Source organism: Phacochoerus africanus, chromosome 10, assembly GCF_016906955.1.
Source record: "Phacochoerus africanus isolate WHEZ1 chromosome 10, ROS_Pafr_v1, whole genome shotgun sequence".
Classification (NCBI taxonomy): Eukaryota; Metazoa; Chordata; class Mammalia; order Artiodactyla; family Suidae; genus Phacochoerus; species Phacochoerus africanus.
The window spans coordinates 33470649-33491162 of NC_062553.1; the positions used below are offsets into that span (position 1 = coordinate 33470649).

General features: G+C 38.3%; 1 protein-coding gene across 8 annotated transcripts in view; it reads right to left on the reverse strand.

Moving 5' to 3' along the window:
• The window catches only part of ATP8A1 (ATPase phospholipid transporting 8A1), a 252441-nt gene that overhangs the window by 150817 nt on the left and 81110 nt on the right, over positions 1-20514 (reverse strand). For all 8 annotated transcript variants that reach the window (XR_007137501.1, XM_047798800.1, XM_047798799.1 and 5 more), the window contains 2 exons: positions 17640-17717; positions 16627-16715 (listed from right to left, as the gene is read on the reverse strand). Coding sequence is in view for 7 of the 8 variants with exons in the window: in XM_047798800.1 (XP_047654756.1) it covers positions 16627-16715; positions 17640-17717 (167 nt within the window). In the remaining variant the exon portion in view is untranslated. The remainder of the gene's footprint in view (positions 1-16626; positions 16716-17639; positions 17718-20514) is intronic.

Here is a 20514-nt window from a genome sequence, read left to right on the forward strand (position 1 = left end):
TACAAACCAATTTAGGAAGTTAGAATATTTATGGTAAAACATATATTTATTTGTGTGATATTTTGGCTTATTAATTCTCAATAATTATGAGAGCTAAATAAATTATTATTATTACTATTATTATTATTTCTCCTCCTCTTTCTCTAGTTTTAAAGATGAAGGGGAAAATCCAAGAACTTTTAAATGACTTATCAATGAGTAGATAGAGAAAAATTAGCATCATCTTCTCCAAATATTATCATTTCTTTTCTTTTATTTTTTTGTCTGTGCCCATGGCATACAAAAGTTCCTGGGCCAGGGACTGAACCTGTGCCACAGCAATGACCTGAGCCACAGTAGTAACAATTCCAGATTCTTAACCCACTGAGCCACTAGGGAACTCCTATCATTTCTTCAAAGTAGTTTATTATTCAGGGTTCTATAAAATGTCCCTATTATTAAAATGTATTCATTAGTGGTTCTTAGTTATACTTTCCCACATATTTGTTAGATAAATTGAAATGTCAAGGAATATTCACAGCAACTTCTTGCATGTGGAGGTCTATTTTCCTTCTAAAGAATTCCAGACTAAAAGCCTTTATAAATCTGAAGATAAGTCTTATTAATTGCATCAGTAATTCTTTCATTTCATAAATCCCAGTTACCACAATTGATATAACTTTCAAATGTATTTATAATAAATGACACAAGATACACAATTGAAATATTTATAGGACACATCCTGCCCGCATCAATGAAGACTTCTAACATGGATAATCCTAAATAACCCTTCTCCCGAAAAGTAACTTCCTTTTCAAGATCATAAAAACTGTAAACAACTCAGCTACTAATTATAGTCTGCACTGGGTAATTCAAGCACCGAGCTCTCACCATCCCTTTCTGAAATCTCACAAAAGGTTCATTTTTAGTAAAAGTGTTTGATAAAATTAGAAAGTTCAAGTCATTTCAAAATAAGAACCAACTTCATTAAATGCACAATAGTCTAAACTGTTAGTTGACAAAGCTATATAAATTTGCAAACTACCCACAAATAAAAGTGCAAACCAACACCTACATTTTGTTCAAAATTTCCAGAGAAATTTCAAGTGACACTTTGCCTCACAAGGAAACAAAGAAATTATGGTGTTTTGCAAAAAGTAATAAGGTGGGGGTAGACATTAAAGTAAGTGGAAAAATGAGCGGTTAACCCACAGTGTCATGTAATTTGCATCCTCTCGATGTAAAAGATACACTGTAAATAAATTTAAAAGATACACTGTAAATAATTATTTTCTGACCATCCAAAAATGAACAATCCCTATAGTGATAAAAAGTGGGAAGATTCAGAATTTTATGAATAAATATAAATTAGAATAAATATGGCCCACTCGGTATTAGTGAATTTCATACATAACAGTATGGACTATGAAATCATGTTAACAAGAGCCAAAAAAAAAAAAAAAAGGAAAAAACTTCAGTTCATACTTTTTACTTTAAACCAATGGATGAATGATTTAATAAAAGTACTAAAGAGATAGGAAAATTTAAGAATAACTTAGGCAGAAAAAAGGTCTAAGTATCATACCTAATTCAGAAAACAAATAGAAAACTTCGACTGCATACAGCTAAAATATTTCTGCACAGCAAAAACTGTTGCAAACAAAGTCAAAAGCCAAATGTCAAACTGGGAAAGAATATTTCCAACACATATAATGAAGGTTAACTTAAAATAAAAAGGACTCATAAAAACCAATACGAAAAAGATCAGGAGTTCCCGTTGTGGCCCAGTGGTTAATGAATCTGACTAGGAACCATGAGGTTGCGGGTTTGACCCCTGGGCTTGCTCAGTGGGTTAAGGTTCCGGCATTGCCTTGAGCTGTGGTGTAGGTTGTAGACGCAGCTCTCCTGTGTTGCTATGGCCGTGGTGTAGGCCGGCAACTACAGCTCCAATTAGACCCTCAGCCTGGGAACCTCCATATGCCGCAGCAGCCCAAGAAATGGCAAAAAGACAAAAAAAAAAAAAAAAGAAAAAGATCAACAATGCAGTAGAACAATGAGCAAAGGATATAAACACACAGTCCACAAAGGAAATATAAGTGGCTTTAGATATACAATGAATCTCACAAAACAATGAGAGAAATGAGATTTAAATTTATTGTTTTGGCAGACACAAAGTTTGACAACCCTGTGCTGCTATGACTGTAGAAAAAGTTAAATCATCTATCACTGAAGAGAATGAAAATTGGTATAACTTCTAAAAAGGGATATTGGCAATTTCTATCAAACTTTAAAACACATGTAACCCTTTATTCCAGAAATTCTAGTTCTAGTAATTTGTACCACCTAGTGCAAAATGCTATATGTACAAATTCATTTTCTGCAGCACAATTTTAATAGCAAAATATTAGAAATACACTCAAAGTTTTATCAGGGCTGTTGCTTAAAAACACTGTGGTAGATTCACGTAACAGAATACTAAACAAAAAATGGGGAGCTCTATATGGAAGACAAATGAACCTCAAAGATGCATTGTCCAATGAAAAGCTGATACAAAACAGTGCATATAGTATGCTTCACTTTCTGCAAAACTATGAGAGGAAAAACACGTGCATGTATATAAGTAGAATAGATCTGGAGGAATACACCTGCAATTGGTTACATTGGCTGCCTTCAGGAGGGGCAATGGAGGACTAAGGGCAGGAAAACTCTTCCCTCTTTACATTCTTTGAATTTGTAACATGTTAATGCACTAGGAAAATTTAAAAAAAATCAAATTTAAATTAAAAATTAAAAACCAGCACAAAATCCATGTCAGAACAAAATCCAGTCATGTCAGCTGAAATATATTCACATCCTACAACAAACTAAATGTATACCTTATCTACACATACATGTTACACACGTGTATACACGGGGAGACAAAGGCAGGGTGACTACAATGCCCTGTTTTTTGAAAGGATCTGTACTTTCTGCTTTTGGATGGTGTGACTGGTTCCAAATCCAAATTCCTTAAGGGGAGATTTAATTTTCAGAAATGAATTTGTTATTCAGCATCAGGTCCAGTCAAGACCAAGAATATAAACAAGTGATTGAATTCAACAATAATGTTTTTTTTTTTAGACAGCGGTTTTGACCAAAGTAATGAGATCTGCTTTTCTATGTGGGTCAAAGTGCTTCTGAGAGCAGCTACAAAAGAGGAGTCCCAAAAAGATTCTCTGAAATGGTTGCTTCATTGGAATAAATAAATCACCTGTCAAAACGACTACTTTGAAGACTAACACTAATTTGGATGTGTTAGATCTGATGATAATACAGTCACACCTGGAAGAATGTTTTAGTGAGCCTCACTGTGGCAACAGAATAAACAAACACCACTATAATTACCATATATAATTATGGACCAAAATGAAATGAAAAAATAAGACCAGAAAATGGTACTATCCACTAATATTGGGATGATAGTAAAAACCAAGTGAAATGACTAAGCACAGAACACTTTAAGGTATCCTTTTTAGCATTTAAAGTAAATGCTAAGAATTACCCTCACTAGCATTTACTTAAGAAAAAACAACTATCAGAAAGAATAATGTGGAAATATATTAAACACTAAGAAAAAGTGAAATAATATGTTATTTGGGATTTGCCTCAAAGTAACAGTGGTGGAAGACAGATGAATTGAAATTAGCTTTGAGTACATATTATTGAAGTGAATGAGAGTACATCTGTCTACTTTTGTTTATGCTTGAAAATTTCCACCAGATGACATTAGAAAAATTTTTGAAATGTAGTGAAATATATAGTTTTGGAAAATAAACATATCTTAGGGCCATGGAGATGCTGAAAATAAGCAGATTTTTATGTGTGTGTGTAATTCCTCAAATAGCGATACTGTTTAGAGAATGGTAGAGTTTTTTTCTTTTCTTTTTTTTTTTTTTGTCTTTTTAGGGCCATACCCGTAGCATATGGCGGTTCTCAGGCCAGGGATCCAATTGGAGATGTAACCCCGGTCTACACTACAGCCAGAGCAAGGAGGGATCCGAGCGGTGTCTGTGACCTACACCACAGATCCAGCAATGCCGTAACGCAACCCACTGAGCGAGGCCAGGGATGGAACTTGCGTCCTCATGGATGCTAGTCGGGTTCATTAACTGCTGAGCCATGACAGGAACTCCAAGAATGGTAGATTAAAAAAAAAAAAATCTCCTTCTTGGGGGGCCTCTCCTGTGGCATGTCAAATTCTGAACCCACGCCACAGCAGTGGCAATGCTGATTCTTAACCCACTGAGCCATCAGGGAACTCCTGAGAATAGCAGATTTTTAACAGAAATGAATTAACTTGTAAAGTTACATGTTAGGTGATGGTACTTGGCAATAACAAAAAAATCATACCAATTCTGGAGTAAGTGGCTACTAGTTCAGAGATGATTTCATCTCTGTAAACTATTTATATTAATAGATTTAAACAAGAAGAGTTACAGCCATCATCCAGTTACTTTTAACATCAAGAGAGTATTTTTGAAAGTGTTACTACGTTATAGGTTTGCCTTCACATTTGACTTAAATGTAAATATGTTACATATACTTAAGTATCAAATATTGTGTTTTTTAACTTAGTATTTTTGTAGCAGATATGGCTCAAGTAGGTTAGTAAAAAATACAGTAAAGGCCATAGGTTTTATATGTGGAATTCAATGAACTTCACTTTGAAAGGTGAAGCTGCTGACAGACAAGAATAAACTTCCAGTTTGGGGATTTATAGAGTCATCTGCAGTCTCCAGTTCACCCATGAAGACCAGCAGCATGAAGATATAGCCAGGTGCCTGGTGCATATGATTCAACCAGAATCACACTTTCAATCTTGGTTTCACTGGCAACATGAAACCAAGGGGATCAGTTTGGGCAGAGGCCCCGTGTAGGATTGTGCAAGACTGTGTCCCCCTCATGCTAATTTTTCTCAGGTCAGTTGGTTAAATTTTACTTGCTCTTGCTAGCTTAACACAGACAGAAAGAAACAAATAAAATAACTGAAAGAATAAGGGGATCTGTTGCTCTAAAAGCAGATATTTTTGAAGCTCCTTAAAGTCTATAGGATGTAATATTACCAGCGCCTACGTTATAACTAGGCTGAGTGAGGTTTTAACTCTGTCTGCCATGTTTCTTGGTTGTATATTTTGGGGCAGGTTACTTTTTAGCTTCTTTGCCTGTATTTCACCAACTTTAGAATGGTCATATCAGTTACAACTCCTCAAATAATGTCTTGAAGATTAAGTGAGTGACGTCAGAGCTAACACTCACTGTGAGCTTACTTTGTCCAGACACTAAGCACTTTACAAACAGATCATTTAATCTTCACAACCTCCTGATGGTGTCTACATTCTACCAGACAAGGATCGGCAGTAGAGAGATTAGGGAACTGGTTCAAGTGCACCAGAAGGATCAGGATGTGAACTTGGGTGGTAAGAATCCAGTCTGCATCCTTGACAACTGCACAGGACCCAGGACACAACAAAAGTTAAAGTAATATCCATTCCTGCATCTTTGCTGCCTACTGGTAACTACTTGATAGATGGGGAATCTAAGTATTTATTGAAAATAAAGCTCCCATTATTAAAAAGGTGGCAAAATTCTTCCCTCGTGTTTATTTTTAAAACTACCATATCTTAGTTTATACATAACCGCAAGTGGAATTGTACAATTTATGGAAAAGTTGGCATTTATTTGAGTTCCCTAGTTTAGAACATCAAATTTTTCAAAAAGGTATTTTGCAAAAAGAACTTATTAAACAGATAAAATAACACTCTCTCTTTTTATTTTTTTCCAACGATAAAAGTCATGAAACAACCTCTGCTGAAGTAGGATATTTTGAATGGCCTGCGCAAACAACAATTTTTGACATTTCCATCCAATATTCATAAAAATATAATGAAGGTAATTTCCTTCTTTTAAGAATGAGCTAACACTCACTGTGAACTTACTTTTACATAAATGTGTATTAATTCTACACTAACAGTAGTGTTTAACAGACTTACGCTAATCTACAGGAAAGCAACAAGTAAAAAGATATAGTCAAAATTTTAACGACAGTCTCAAAAGATTAAGGGAATATCTGTATCATCAAACTTGAAATATCTGCCAAGAGTAAAATGCTTTGGTACATTAAAAAAATATATATTATGAGGAGTTCTCTTGTGGTGCAGTGGTTAAGGATCCGGAATTGCACTGCCATGGCTCAGGTTGCTGCTGTGGGGCAGGGGTTCAATCCCTGGTCTGGGGATTCCCACATACCCCAGGTGAGGCCAAAAACAAAACAAAACAAAACAACAAACCCTAAGAATTGTTCAGGTGCGGTAGCAAGGAGCTTAAATGTAATGACTCATTAGTTATCACATGAACCACATAGTTGCCTCTGTCATTGACCCTACGTATTATAAGGTTTACTGCAAATTGTTTCCAAATGCCACTTTATTGAAATATATTCCAAGTTGAAAATACTGAATGGATGTTATTGGAACTCTATGTATACCGGAACTGTGGCTTAATCATAAAATACATGTAAATCTGGAAATAGAAATGTAACCACATATAAAGTTGCAATGTCTTCTATATTACCAGCATTAAAGGAATCTGTTCTCTGAAATTTCATCTGCCACCAAATCATGATGAAATTATCAAAATAAACTTATATTATTCTAAATGAAAATGTATATCCATGGGGGGATTTTAAAGGTAAGACAAACAAAAAAACCCCAATAAATATTGAAATTAAGGCTATAAAATGCCAAAAATAATAATTCTAAAATTAATTCCGGTTAACTCTAGTCCTTAGTAGTATAGCTTTCCAACATTTGTCCTAGATATTTCAATAAAAATGTGTATTTTTGAGCCTCCAAACAGATTTAGGAAATTAACAAAAAGAAATGTAAAGGAACTTTCAGCTGCGTGGGTATTTTAGTAGCATCTCTCTGCAAATCTGCAGAAAATGTATGTAGTGGCAGAAGGTGGCAGTGCTGAGCTAAAAAAAAAAAAAAAAAAATCCAAGAAAATTTCTGGAGCAGGTGCTGAAATCTTAGGTCGTCCACAGTCTAGGGACTGAGTTGGTCATTACAGACTTTATTACAGATACACAGCTGTACATAAACTTTGAACTAAACATTTATAACATGGCTAAAGGTTATGCAGTAGGAAATCAGGGATCTTCAACAGATTTCAAGAAATACCTATTTCACAGCATTGTCATCCTACCTGATCAGTCATATTTTTTCAAAAGTAGTAAATGTGTCTAACAGAACAATATGATGTAAACCTTTTAAAGGGATCAATGAGACAGAAGGGTCCATGCAGCTTACCATTCATCAGGAGAGCAGCCATAATCCTCAGGTTCAGGGACATGGCTTCAGAGAGCAAAAGGAGGGACAGAAAGAGGAGAAAATAATCACAGAAAGGCTGGAAACAGAAAAGCATGCAAACGGGAAGTACCGAGAGGTGGATCTTGACAACGTTAAGGAAATAAATTTTAGTTGATTTGGAAAGAATGGCAGTTAGTATACTAAGTATGATTTATGGGAACTAACTGGATAGCCAAATGGCCTCTTCACCATGACATTTCCTGATTTTATGCAGAGAATTCAGGATTCAGTAGGAAATATTGAACTTAGTAGTTTAAAAATATGCTAAAGCCAATGGAAAATTGATCATATAGTGTATAATCCGAATAAAGTGTCTTAATGAAATAAACATTCTAATACCTAAGAACAAACTATCACACTGATAAAACTTGCCAGGTACATTTTAGAAGTAAATTTGACTACCATAAGGTTCTTTAAACAGGTATATTAAAGTCAAAGTTAATTACATTGCTATAACTAATGGGAGCCACATTTTAAAAGATATTCAAAAATTTTCACTCAAGCCATAATTCAGTGACTAAACAATTTGTTATCTCACACAGAAAACACATTCATCAATACTTTACTTTCAGAGTTCCTACTGTGGCTCAGCGATAACAAACCTGACTAGAATCCATGAGGACACGGGTTTGATCCTTGGCCTCGATCAGTGAGTTAAAGAACTGGTGTTGCCATGAGCCGTGGTGTAGGCTGCAGACACGACTCGGATCCCACATTGCTGTGGCAGTGGCATAGGCTGGAAGCTGCGGTTCCAATTTGACCCCTAGTCTGGGAACTTCCATATGTCCCAGGTGTGTAGCACAGAAAAGATTAAAAAAAAAAAAAAAAACCCAAAACTTGAATTTTGTCCATTAGCTCATTTGAGCACAAGGAAAGTTTGATCCATATATAATTTCTATTTCAATCAGTGAGTCATGAATTCAGTCAGAATTGGCCTATAATAGATGATAGAGCAGATTCTCTTTTATTTATTTATATATGTATTCATTAACAATTTCTTTTTAGAGTTCAAAAATTTTCTAGCTTTACCGAGGCATAATTGACATATAACACTGTACAAATTTAAGATGTAAATAAAACATGATGATTTGTTTCCCATCTAAATTGCTTTAGCTAACGCTCCCATCCATCACCCAATTATCATTTTTTTTTTTATGGTGAGAACATTTAAGATCTGCTCTCTCAGCAGCATGAAGAGATTTTATGTCCCATTTATTTCATTATACGTGACCATTCCAAGTTTTCCTTCAAATTAAATGTATTAGATATAGGTAGAGTTTTAAAAATGCAGAGTTCGGTATTGAGTACAAGTATAAAGTCCTTGTTTTTGACAAATACAAAATAATCTTCACTGAAAACTGGTAGGATCCTTTCACTCCCTAAGTGTCCTCTATTCTCTTTACTCTTTCACCAAACCAGCCCTGACATGGGCCTCATATTCTGAGACACCTCCAAAGCATCATCCCATCTCCAGTGTAGTTTCCAGTACTCTCTGCTCCAGTCACAATGAAGGCAGTCCTCCTAGGATTCTCTCTTCTACCAAAGGATGTTTTTAGATGCTTGAGAGGAAGGGCTGAGCAAGCCCCTGCTGGACCGGAGTTCCGGAAAAGGTGATGGCCTCCTGGCAACTCTATGGAAACTGGCTGCAGCCCATGCTCTGGAAAATCACTTCTCATTAACCTCAAGGCTTAGACTAGCTCTCCAATGGTACCAGGGGAAGGCCTGGTGCTTCCCAAGGAAAAAACACCACGGCACGGTTCTGTTAAGTCACACTGGTGTTGTAGAGCAGCCTTGGATCTCACATCAGGAGAGAGGCTGGTGCTTCCCAACTCCTCTGGCTTAAAAGCCTCAGAGCTCAAGGCTCAGGGTCCCTCTCCTGGGTGTGGTCCGGGCCTGGCAGATGCTGAGCACTCTTCAGAATGTGGTGAGCAGCACGTGACCCACATACCGGTTACTTATCCCGCCTGCGTGAGATTCCCCACGACCACTGCTCCAGCAGCTCTGGTGGGTATGCTCTGCCTCGCTATCTGCCTTTGTGTGTCAGTGCTGTTCTATCTGCTTGGCAAGTTCTTCATTTAAACTCACTCTTCGGCATCACTTTCTCAGGGAATAGTCCTTGATCTCCTTGATTAGAGCAACCCCTCCCTGTCCCCAGTCACAAGCCCACATAGACCTTTGTCCTATGTACTGTGCTCTGATTTTATATTTGTCTGTACGATCATTTAATTACATCCCTTAACCTCCAATTAGACTATAAACCTTAGGAGGGCAGAAACCATGTGAACTTCTGCTCATCATTGGGTCCCCATCATCTCACAAAATGCTACATAATAGCAAGACAAGAACATTTGTCAGGCATGTGAATAAATAAAGGAAGGGTGTTTACTCAGCTTTACTCGCTGGTCACGGTGAGCAGTAAGATACGTTTGTTGGTTATAATCTAGACCTTGGGGCTAACTATTGGATAATCATGAGGTTTCTCATGGTGAATCTCTTAGTGTTGACACTGCTGATCTTTCCAGCAAACATATTGCTAAACAAAATACTGTCAAGTTAAACTACTTACATACCATTTTCATACATAAATAAAAATTGCTTTTAGGAGCATTTTGGTTTTTACTTAAAGGGAAACTGTCAATGAAATGTTTTTAATACTGATTCAAATGACTTGCCCATGGAAAAAATATTGTTTTGTTTGCTTAATTAGAATAAGAATCTTTTGTTAACTTTAGAGATGGTGCCGGATTCATCAGCTTGTTCTAATAGGAAGATCTAAATTATCAACAAAGCTGGTACTTAGGATTGTAGTCCAGAATATTCACTGTATTCAGAATTCTAGTCACTGAACATAAAAGCCCCCTTACTTATTCCTGGTATTTTCAAGTAACCATGAAAAAACTGAATTATTCCCCACAAGAAGAAATTTTCTGAAATGATACTTTAATAAATAGTTAACGGTAGAATTTCTAGTTTGTAAAAAAGTGAAATTTACAACTATGACATCACTATTTACATTGAACAACAAAAAAAATCTAGTGAAACAACTAACAGATTTAAGCATAGCAGCATTTCTGACAAAGTCAATCTCTATAAAATAACCATGGTTGCTAAGTGTGTACAAATCATTTTACTTTAGTGCCCATCATAAATCCAATTTGGGGCCAAGGTTATATGAAATGAGAAAAAAACTTACTAAGACGAAATTTTTGGAGCAGTGTTTTAAGTGTTAAATAGTTTCTTCCTACGACCCTATGGAATACACAGAACCAGGCAAATATGGTGCTATCAAGAGACTTCCAAGTTTTGTCCTTCAAACTGATCAAAGCCAACAGAGTTCACCTTTGATTCTATCTAGGGTAAAAGGAGGCTTTATTTCCTTCAAGATGCTTAAGGAAAATCAGGTCTGAAATTGACACCTCGAAGGCATTGGTTCGTATATGAACATTTGAGTTTCTTCCTTTATTCTGCCACATTCTTTTTTTTTTTTTGTCTTTTTGCCTTTTCTTGAGGTTCCCAGGATAGGGGTCGATTTGGAGCTGTAGCCACCAGCCTATGCCAGAGCCACAGTAACTCGGGATCCGAGCCACGTCTGCAACCTACACCACAGCTCACGGCAACACCGGATCTTTTAACCCACTGAGCAAGGCCAGGGATCGAACCCGCAACCTCATGGTTCCCAGTGGGATTTGTAACCATTGCGCCATGACAGGAACTCCTATTTTGCCACATTCTGAGGAGATAACCACCATGCTTTCCTCTGCTGGAGCTGGCAGTGCACATAGTAACAGTTCCTCATGTTAAACACGTGTTAAACCCTGTTACGAGGCACACAGGACAGTGTAACCATTTCTGTCCCCGTCTCTGAGTTCCTATAACCCAAGGGTGCCTCGAGGAAATTTCCAAGGAAGGGTAGTTTTCAGGAATTACTTTTTCTGGTAGAGCTCGGCAGAATTAAACAACAGCCATGTATCTCTTCTACGGTAACCACCTGAGCAGCCTGAAGTCTCGTGATTTCTACATATTACCAACAATTCTCCACAACGCGGACATTCCAACTGCCCATCAGGAGTGTTTCAGGGAGGGGATGTTGATAAAAATGCAGTCAGGGTTAAGGATCCTAAAAGGACAGCGCCCTAGAAGTGGTTAAGCAACTAGTTTCACTCAACATGGCTGTTGGTGTTCTTGAAAACACATGACACATTATCAAAAGAAGAAACCTATTTCTGTTTTCACTGTTAAAAATGACAAAGAGGCGTTCCCGTTGTGGCGCAATGGTTAACCAATCTGACTGGGAACCGTGAGGTTGCGGGTTCGATCCTTGGCCTTGCTCAGTGGGTTAAGGATCCGGCGTTGCTGTGAGCTGTGGTGTAGGTTGCAGACGCAGCTCGGATCCCGCGTTGCTGTGGCTCTGGCGTAGGCTGGGAGCTACAGCTCCGATTCGACCCCTAGCCTGGGAACCTCCATATGCCACGGGAGCGGCCCAAGAAAAGGCAAAAAGACAAAAAAAAAAGACAAAGAAAGACTTCCTATTTTTAAATTTCTAAACCTGTTAGAATTTTATATCTGCAGAAGACTCCTGGAGATCATCGGGTCTCATTTTAAAGAGTGTGGAATAGTCACCACAGGATCACATGGTAAATTATTGACAAAGCGAGGACCAGAACTCATGTCTTAACAACTGCACCTCACTGTTAAAAGATGTGATTTTCCCAGGAGGAAATTTGTTTCACTGGAAACCTAATCTTAATGATGAAATACTTAACTTCTAATACTACTTTAATATTTACCAGTCTCAAACCCACTCACTCTCTTATAATAGCTAATTGTTAATGACAATATCACCAACTGACCCAGGAAGAACACTGTTCTTTAGAACTACTCCTATAAGTGTTTAAGGACATGTTCCAGGAATAAGAAAAAACCTTACAGAATGCAAGAGAAAAGAACATTGTGAAATCATTCTAGTTTTCTGTTCTGATAAATTCACAATCAATAATTGCTAACCTGAAGAACCTGCTTATTCAACTGGACATTGGACAAAGTAAAAAGGATGTCAGTTTACCAAATAGATCCCTCTAAAAAACCATTTGTGAATGAATGCAAAATTTGTATAGAAATCAAACGTTACCATAAATCTGTGATCAAGTATAATGCAATAAACTCTAGAATCAACAGGCTTTTTGTTCTTTCATCTGGGATAACTGTGGGTTGAATATACAAGTGGAAAATGTCTAAGAGTGTGGCCACACCCCTCCTACACCAGCGGCATAACAAAGAAGTGGCCTGTCACAACTGGGGGTGGGAGAGAGGAAGGCCTCTGTGGTCCAAGGGAATCAAGAGATCTTCACATAAAGAGGGAAGATGCAAAGTGACATCCAGCCCTGGAAATAGGAAGCATGTTTCTTAAATTAGCAGCCTGTCCCTACAGTGTAAAAAAAAAAGCCATTCAGTCAAATGTCTTTTTTAGCTTCATTTACACAGATAGTTGGAAGTCACTTTTCACTACACTCGCTGCTCACCCAAAGAATAGGAATTTCTGCCTCCATCTATTCTCTTGGTAGACCTCATGTACGAGAATAACCACATGCTTTTAGAAATTTTACCAAGTGGTTATTACAATTTTAACTAAAGGCATTTTCATAATAGAGCACCCTATTTTTATACTGACTGCTTAGAAACAGTATGTGAACCAAGCAGGGCCCTGTACAGCTCCTGGGCACACAAGCCTTCCTGGGTCCTCCATTTCTTGTTTTTAGGGAATAAGCTTCAGCCTCCAGGACCTTCCCTGAATTCCAAAGGCCAGTGGCTAATCAGGGAAAGGAGGGGATGCAGAGAACAGGGAGGAGCAGTCAAGAGACAATAATGCAACTTTGGGGCAGGATCCTGGTTTTTCCTCAAGGAATATGCGTAACAACATCTTTAAGGAGTTCCCATCTTGGCGCAGTGGAAACAAATCCGACTAGGAACCATGAGGTTTCGGGTTCAATCCCTGGCCTCGCTTAGTGGGTCAAGGATCCGTGTTTCCGTGAACTGTGGTGTAGGTCACAGATATGGCTCGGATCCTGCCTTGCTGTGGCTGTGGTATAAGCTGGCGGCTGCAGCTCCAATTAGACCCCTAGCCTGGGAAACTCCTCATGCCGTGAGTACGGCCCTAAAAAGCAAAAAAAAAAAAAATCATCTTTAAGACTTTTAGCAGAACTAAAACCCCCAACAAATGGAAGAATTACTTGATGAAGCAACCTTCATTCCAGGGAGAAGGACCACCAGAAACCAGCCCCGGGGGCCACTAAACACCAGCTACCAGCTTTGAAAGACAATACAAGCTTGCCTCTACCCAGATCCTTACCTACAGTCCTATTTTTCCACTGCCCACGCTGAAACTCCCCCTAATCTCTCCCAAGGGGAGGCACAGTCTTTAAGGCATTAGCCTGCTATGGCCCCCTTTGCTTGGCAAAGCAATAAAGCTATCTTTTTCACTTTCACCCAAAATTCTGCCTCCACCTTTCTATTCAGCAATGGCAGACAGAGGCCGGAGCTTCGGCAACAGTATGAGTGGGGAAAGGGGAGGGTACAAGCCAAAAAACCTAAAAGCAAGTCCCTTGCTTACATGGTTAAAACACCAAGATTTACCAGTTTCACTTGCAGATCAAGATCATTGGAACACTTGATAATAGGCCAAGGTCAATCAACCAGGAGTATGTTTCACCTTCTGACATGCCTTTTTAGGAAACGTAAAAATTAATTTTCTCACATTACCCTAGAAAGGATTTAAAAAAGAAGGCTTTTGAACAGTTTAGGCAAGCATACCTGGAAGTAAGGGGAAAAAAGGGGTGTTCAATAAGCACATTCTAAAGGATATGAAGAGCCTAATAAAAATAATTGAGGATATTTGTTATGAGGCAGAATAATAACTCAGGTAGTCAGTGCAGGAGCCTGAGCTTCGAGGCATCCTTTGATATGGCCATTGGTTAACATTTGTGGCTTAAGGGCTCCTGGGAGTAACATCCCCACAGGACTTGTTTACTATTGGAAGTGTACCTACACCCAGGTGGACATTAATCCCTAATCCCCTGTGACTTGGTTTATGGGAAGAAAGGGCAAAGAAACCATCAAAAAACTTACAGGACACTTCCACCCCTACGACCCCTATTGGACAAGGACTGATCTAGGTAACTGGGCAGGGCTAATGGGAAAAAACATCTTTCTGGACCCCACGTTGGTACCCCCTCCATCTTTAAGATGTAAAAGCCCCTGTAAGACAATAGGGAGCGGGGGCTCTTCTCCCTCCTCTCAGCAGCCCTGGGAGCTATTTGCTTTCCTGTAATAAAGGCTTTGGTTGTTTGCTGCCTGTGTGTTCACGGAGTTCATTCTTTGCGTGAATGAGAACCCAGATTCCAGTAACATCTTTTGGGCATCAGTTAGCCCCCAGAGTTTTGTGAAGTGAAGCATGGCATCTGCCATCAGCCTCTACATGGAGTAAAACAGGAGCCACTGCACCCCCCATGTGGTGCTCAGGGTGGAGACCAGGAGGGAGGCACTCTGTGCTCTGGGAAAACTGAACGAATGGACCTTCAGAGAGAAGATTTTATGAACCCAATCTTGCACCTCCTCATGCCTAGAAAAACACTAAAATCCGTCAACGATGACTCATATCTTCAGGAGACCAGCAGAAATCGTCTCTAAGATGTGTGCATGGCTGCAGGCACCACCCCCCTTCACTTTTATTTATGACTTATATCTTGATAGTTCCCCTCTCCCCTTTGGGGCTGTATTTCAGAACTATCTGAAATAATGCCTCCTGGGCTGTAGTTAGTGGGCAAAACAAAAGATGTCAGGGTCACCTGTGAGAAGAGCCACTCCCCAGGGTGAGCCAAGGAGCCCTGAGGGAACTCAGGAAAGCACATCAAAGGAGTGATTCCAGTTAAGCCCAGATCTTTCTGTCTTCCCACAGAAAGGGTCTCCTGTCAATCTGGTTATCTGTACATCTTTTGTTCCTACTACCTTCCCGTGGTTGCAAAACTCACACATTCTAGCTCCCCCCCTCGCAGCCTCCTCGGATCGGGTTCTCGAAGCTACCTGAGATGCTGTCTCCTGGGCTTAAATCCTAATTTCACCCCACACAAAGCTTAATTCTCAACTTTCGGGTTGTATTTTTTTAGGCGACAGTTTCCTGTCCCACCACCTCCTTCTGTCATCGGAAATGGAGATTGCTCTCCAAAGAGGAGAGCTGATAACAAGAAGTCAAAGGGATACCTATCAGAGAAACAACATTTTAACTTGAAAACTGCCCAAGGACACACCGTTGTCTTACTGATAGGGATGGAGTAGGCACAGGTAGTTGCAGAAGTCCCAGTAAAGGATCTTAGATAGAGAGGGAAATCTAGGGGGGATATTGGGAGATCACTGTAAGTTAATAAATTGCTCGAACAAGCCATCAGAATGAGGCAGGCTTGCTCACCTAGTGGAGGCAGGAGACATTGGGTGGGGGATGGGCTGAGGTCTGCCTTTGGAGTTAGACCAAGGGCAGGAGTTTGAGGACTGCCCTTCTTCTGATTTGAATACACACCTTAAGAGATACTAAACAGGAGCTACTGCTCAAAGAAAGAGGAAGAGGTGATCTTTTCTGACCCCCACTCCCCTTGGATGATAAAACTGCAGCCCACTGGATCCTCGGGGTAGAGCTTCCGTGCCGGCCTGCTTCATCTCTTAAAAGTAAATCTATTTCTTGCCTATCTCTTTGTCTCTCGCTGAATCCCTTCTTCTGGGACACAGGAAGAACCTAAACCTCAGTGAGTCCAGACACTTGAACCATGGGTTCAAGTCCCAATCTGGGTTTTGGCTGGATTCAATTTCCAGCACATGAGTTCAAGTTCCACTCTGTGTTCTGGCTACGTTCAGGCCATTAACGCTGTCAGTTTCATTACCACATGCAGGCTGTACTCCAACTTTATGGCAACGGAGAGGAAGTGTATGTGTACCTCATTACCAGAGCCAGATAGAGATGCTGAAAAACTCTAAGCACTGAAATATTACTGGGAAGAGCCCCTGTCTCATAGGTAATTCCAAATGAAAAGCAATACCAAGCTATAAAACACAAATGTACATGTATGTTAAAATACAAGTAGCTTCTAGGTTAAAAGAAATAAAAACTTCCCCAAATAAGAACTCCTCAAATCATACCAAACTGTTAGCACTAATTAAATGTGTATATCATACCCCAACTATAAGGAAAAAAACTCACCCATAAGCAACTCCAGCTATGGTGCACTTCTTGAACTGCATTACATTGCATGTCAAAGTACCAGTTTTGTCAGAAAATATGTATTTTACCTAAAAAAAAAGTTTAACATTTCTCATTAAAATTTTAGAAGTCTTTTAAAGCCAGTCTTTTATAGAAAGGGGAAAAAAAAAACCTTACATTATTCTTTTCATCAATTTTGTTACATCGTAGGGGCACAAAGAATGCTATTAACTGACTACTTTCTGCACATCATTAAAGAATAATTTCATTCATTTCTCTTAACATTTTAGCAATGAATCACATATGAAAATTAAAGTCTCTCAAGGTATCAGAAAAACTACACTCATATAGAAATCTGTCTTCATATGGTCTGAATTTCCACTAGAAAGTGCGACTAAAGCTACTTATATACGGAGCATAATCGTCTATAAACATTTCTCAACATAACAAACATAGGAATTTGCTATAGCATGGAATTAAAATTAACTTCACATAACATCTGAATTGGTACGAAAAAGATAATTCTGGCTTAAATGCTACTTAAAGCAAATGGCAATGGTGCAAAAAAGAATTCTTTCTCAGCTAGTATGTGTGAATGAATTATAAATATATACACACCTGTCAATATGGTATGAACTATAAATCTGAAATTCCTGTTTAACTTATACAATTCACTGATACACTTTACTTTCTCCTTCCTTTTTGGACAAAAGCTATGAACAATTTTAATACCAGGAGTTTGTAACTCAATAGCAGTCAATACTTTACATACTAGTCAGATTATATACTGAAGGACATCCTTCTGTGTGATATCCTGAGAACAAAATATGCTTTAAATAATGTTCATTCACTAAAAACGAAAATTGATAGTTAGGTACTAACATGTATTTAGGCCAATTAATCAAAAAATGGAAAATTAGGAGCTGTCAATTTATCTGAAGTTGCCACATATGGCAGAATTTATACCACATCTTGACTTCCAATTCAACCTCTCAATAAGAAATGTAGTTTACCTGGCCAAGTTCCTCATTCAGATTAGATGTTCGAGCCATAGCAGCAGTATCTGTGGGTTCATAGTGCATGTCAAGATCCTTTAAAAAAAAAAAAAAGAAATCATTGACTATAGTTGGTAATGAGAGATTGAATACAATTTTATTTAATTGGTGAGTTATGTATGTAACACTCTCACCTCTCGCCACCCCCAGACCACTTCAGTTGATTTCCTAAAAAGTACTCCATACAGAATATCGTATTTTACAGCAAGGGCAGAACAACGTGGTAGTTAGAGCCTGTCTCTGGAATCAGGCAATCCTGGTTTACTATCACTCCACTGTTTCTAGACAGGTGACCTGTTGGAGGCATGACTATGGAATGACAAAGAATGGAAAGAAAAGACTGGCGCCACAGAGTGGCTGTAGAGGTCAGTCTATACTTTACAAAGTCTTGTGACTCTCTCATGACCCTTGAGGCAAAAGGACTGAGAACAACATCAAAGAATGGCATCTTGAAAACAAGACTGCTGAAGCACTGATGTTGCTGATGGAAAACCATCTGCTCTGATATTCTCAGGACTGGAGCCTTAGGGGATTTTCGGGAGAGGCCAAAGATGACTTGAAGCAAACAACAAATTACGGCCTGGGAGGGCTAAAGCATTTATGATTACTTTATGTGCTTAGGAATGCCTGTCCTAGCCTATCTTGCTTCCAATCTGTTTGAAGTAAAATACTGATATATCCCCTGCACATACAAGGAAGTAGAAAATAGTAAGTAAAAACCATGAATTGGCTCAGAGGGTTGCTATGGCCTCTTGAAGGCGGTAGCCCCTGATCCCCACTCTATTTCTTTGTCTCTTTCTTATTTCTGCAGCACCACTGACCTCGGGACCTGGGTTGACAAGCAGGCCTCGTCAGTGACCTATTATTATAAGGATTAAATAAGATAATGTATATGAAGTGCTTCCTGCAGTGTCTGACACAATGCTTCGTGTGAGCTAAGATAACAGCAACTCAACAGTGCTCCAATAACTAAGACTTTAAACCTCTGGAAAAATTACCTAGAAAAGGCTGTTGAGTTGTAGGTGCCTTGTTTTAAGAGGAATAGTAAACAAATGGGCAATGTGGATTAATGAGGATTAACTTGGAAATCACATCAAATGAAAAACATAAAGAGACAGATGGACGATATTTAGTTCTATCTACTTGGGGCCAGGGACACGAGAGAAGAAGAGGCATGATAGCTAAGTTCGAATATTTTGCAAGGCTGTCATTTGCAAACAAGATTAGACATTTTCATAAAAGATCTACTGGGAAGAACCAGAATCAAAGAGAGGCAGTTACTAATCTCATTTTCACACAGAAAGAAGCTGCCTGGTAAGGGAAGATGTGTCAGGGAATGCTAGAAAATCTCTGGATGTTAGAAAGGCAGTTGAAAAACAAAGCCTCCTGGGTTCATCCAACACTAAAATTATATTATTATTTGAAGCAAATATTACTTCTGAAAAATCTAAGTAAAAAATAAAGTGACTGACTAGTTTTTTAATATTCATAGTGAGTTACCTTATTATTTCTATAAGTGGAAAACCTTCCATAAATTTTAACCGTATTGAGAGATTATCATCTTATTTTATGAATTTAGATTGATGGTTGAAATGGATCATTTACCATGGAAAGAAAACAAAGAGTTGCAAAAGTAGCATATTTAAAAAAATCCTAGTGTTGTGTGCATTGAAAGATTTTCAAATATCGTATGCTATCACTTATATGTGGAATCTAAAATATGGCACAGATGAGCCTATCGACAAAACAGAAACAGACTCACAGAGATGGAGAACAGACTTGCGGTTGCCAAGGAGGAAGGGGAGGGAGTGGGATGGACTGGGAATTTGGGGTTAGTAGATACAAACTACTACATTTAGAATAGATAAGCAATGAGGTCCTACTGTACAGCACAGGGAACTATATCCAATCACTTGTAATAGAACATGATGGAAGATAATGTGAGAAGAGTGTCTATATATATATATATATATATGTATGACTGATTTTGCTGTACAGCAGAAATTGACGGAACATTATAAATCAATCATAACAATTTTTTTTAAAATCAAAAGACCAGAATTTCTCAGAATAAAAAAGAAAATTAAACTTACTGAGAAATTTGGCTTAAAGACTTAATTTACATAAATTCATTCATTTTAACTTTGGTAAAAATAACTGAAATTTAATTGAAGAAGAATAATATATTTTAGAAGTGGGACATTTAGGAAACAGATGTCCAGCATACTCTTCCAAGTTTAAAAAAATTAAGAATAAAAATTCAAGCACAGCCTTAATTGTTTACAGTGTTGAAAAATAAACTACATGGGTGTATAAAACATGAGAGCCTGGTTGTTACAAGTCTCGAATATGGTATTATTTCTACAGGGCTCAATTATTTTGAAGCTCTCTGCTCTGTCTCGAGAGTCCTTTGATCCATATAACCACGTGGAGATGCGGGTAACGCATGTTCTATTACTCCCACGTGATTGTCCAAGAAAATACGTCTCAAAGAAGTCAAGTGGCTCGGCAAAGTTCACACAGCGAGGAAATTACAGAATTAGAACTAAAATCGGGTATCTTAACTCTATAAACTCTAAATAGATCTCTTTTTCCCCAAGACCCCTACAGAACCAAAACTAGGTTTCCTCAAATTACAGACCTATTTTCTTTAGCACGTCTGGTCTGCAAATGCGTGTGATCCTGAGATGAGAGACTTTCTTATGATCTTCACATGTCACATGTATTATATTAGGCACACAAATATTTTGAAATGTTGTTTTATAGTCAACAAAAAGCAAGACGGAATTAAGATTTTTTTTTTCTCAAAATCAAAAGACCCTATCAAGGAAAG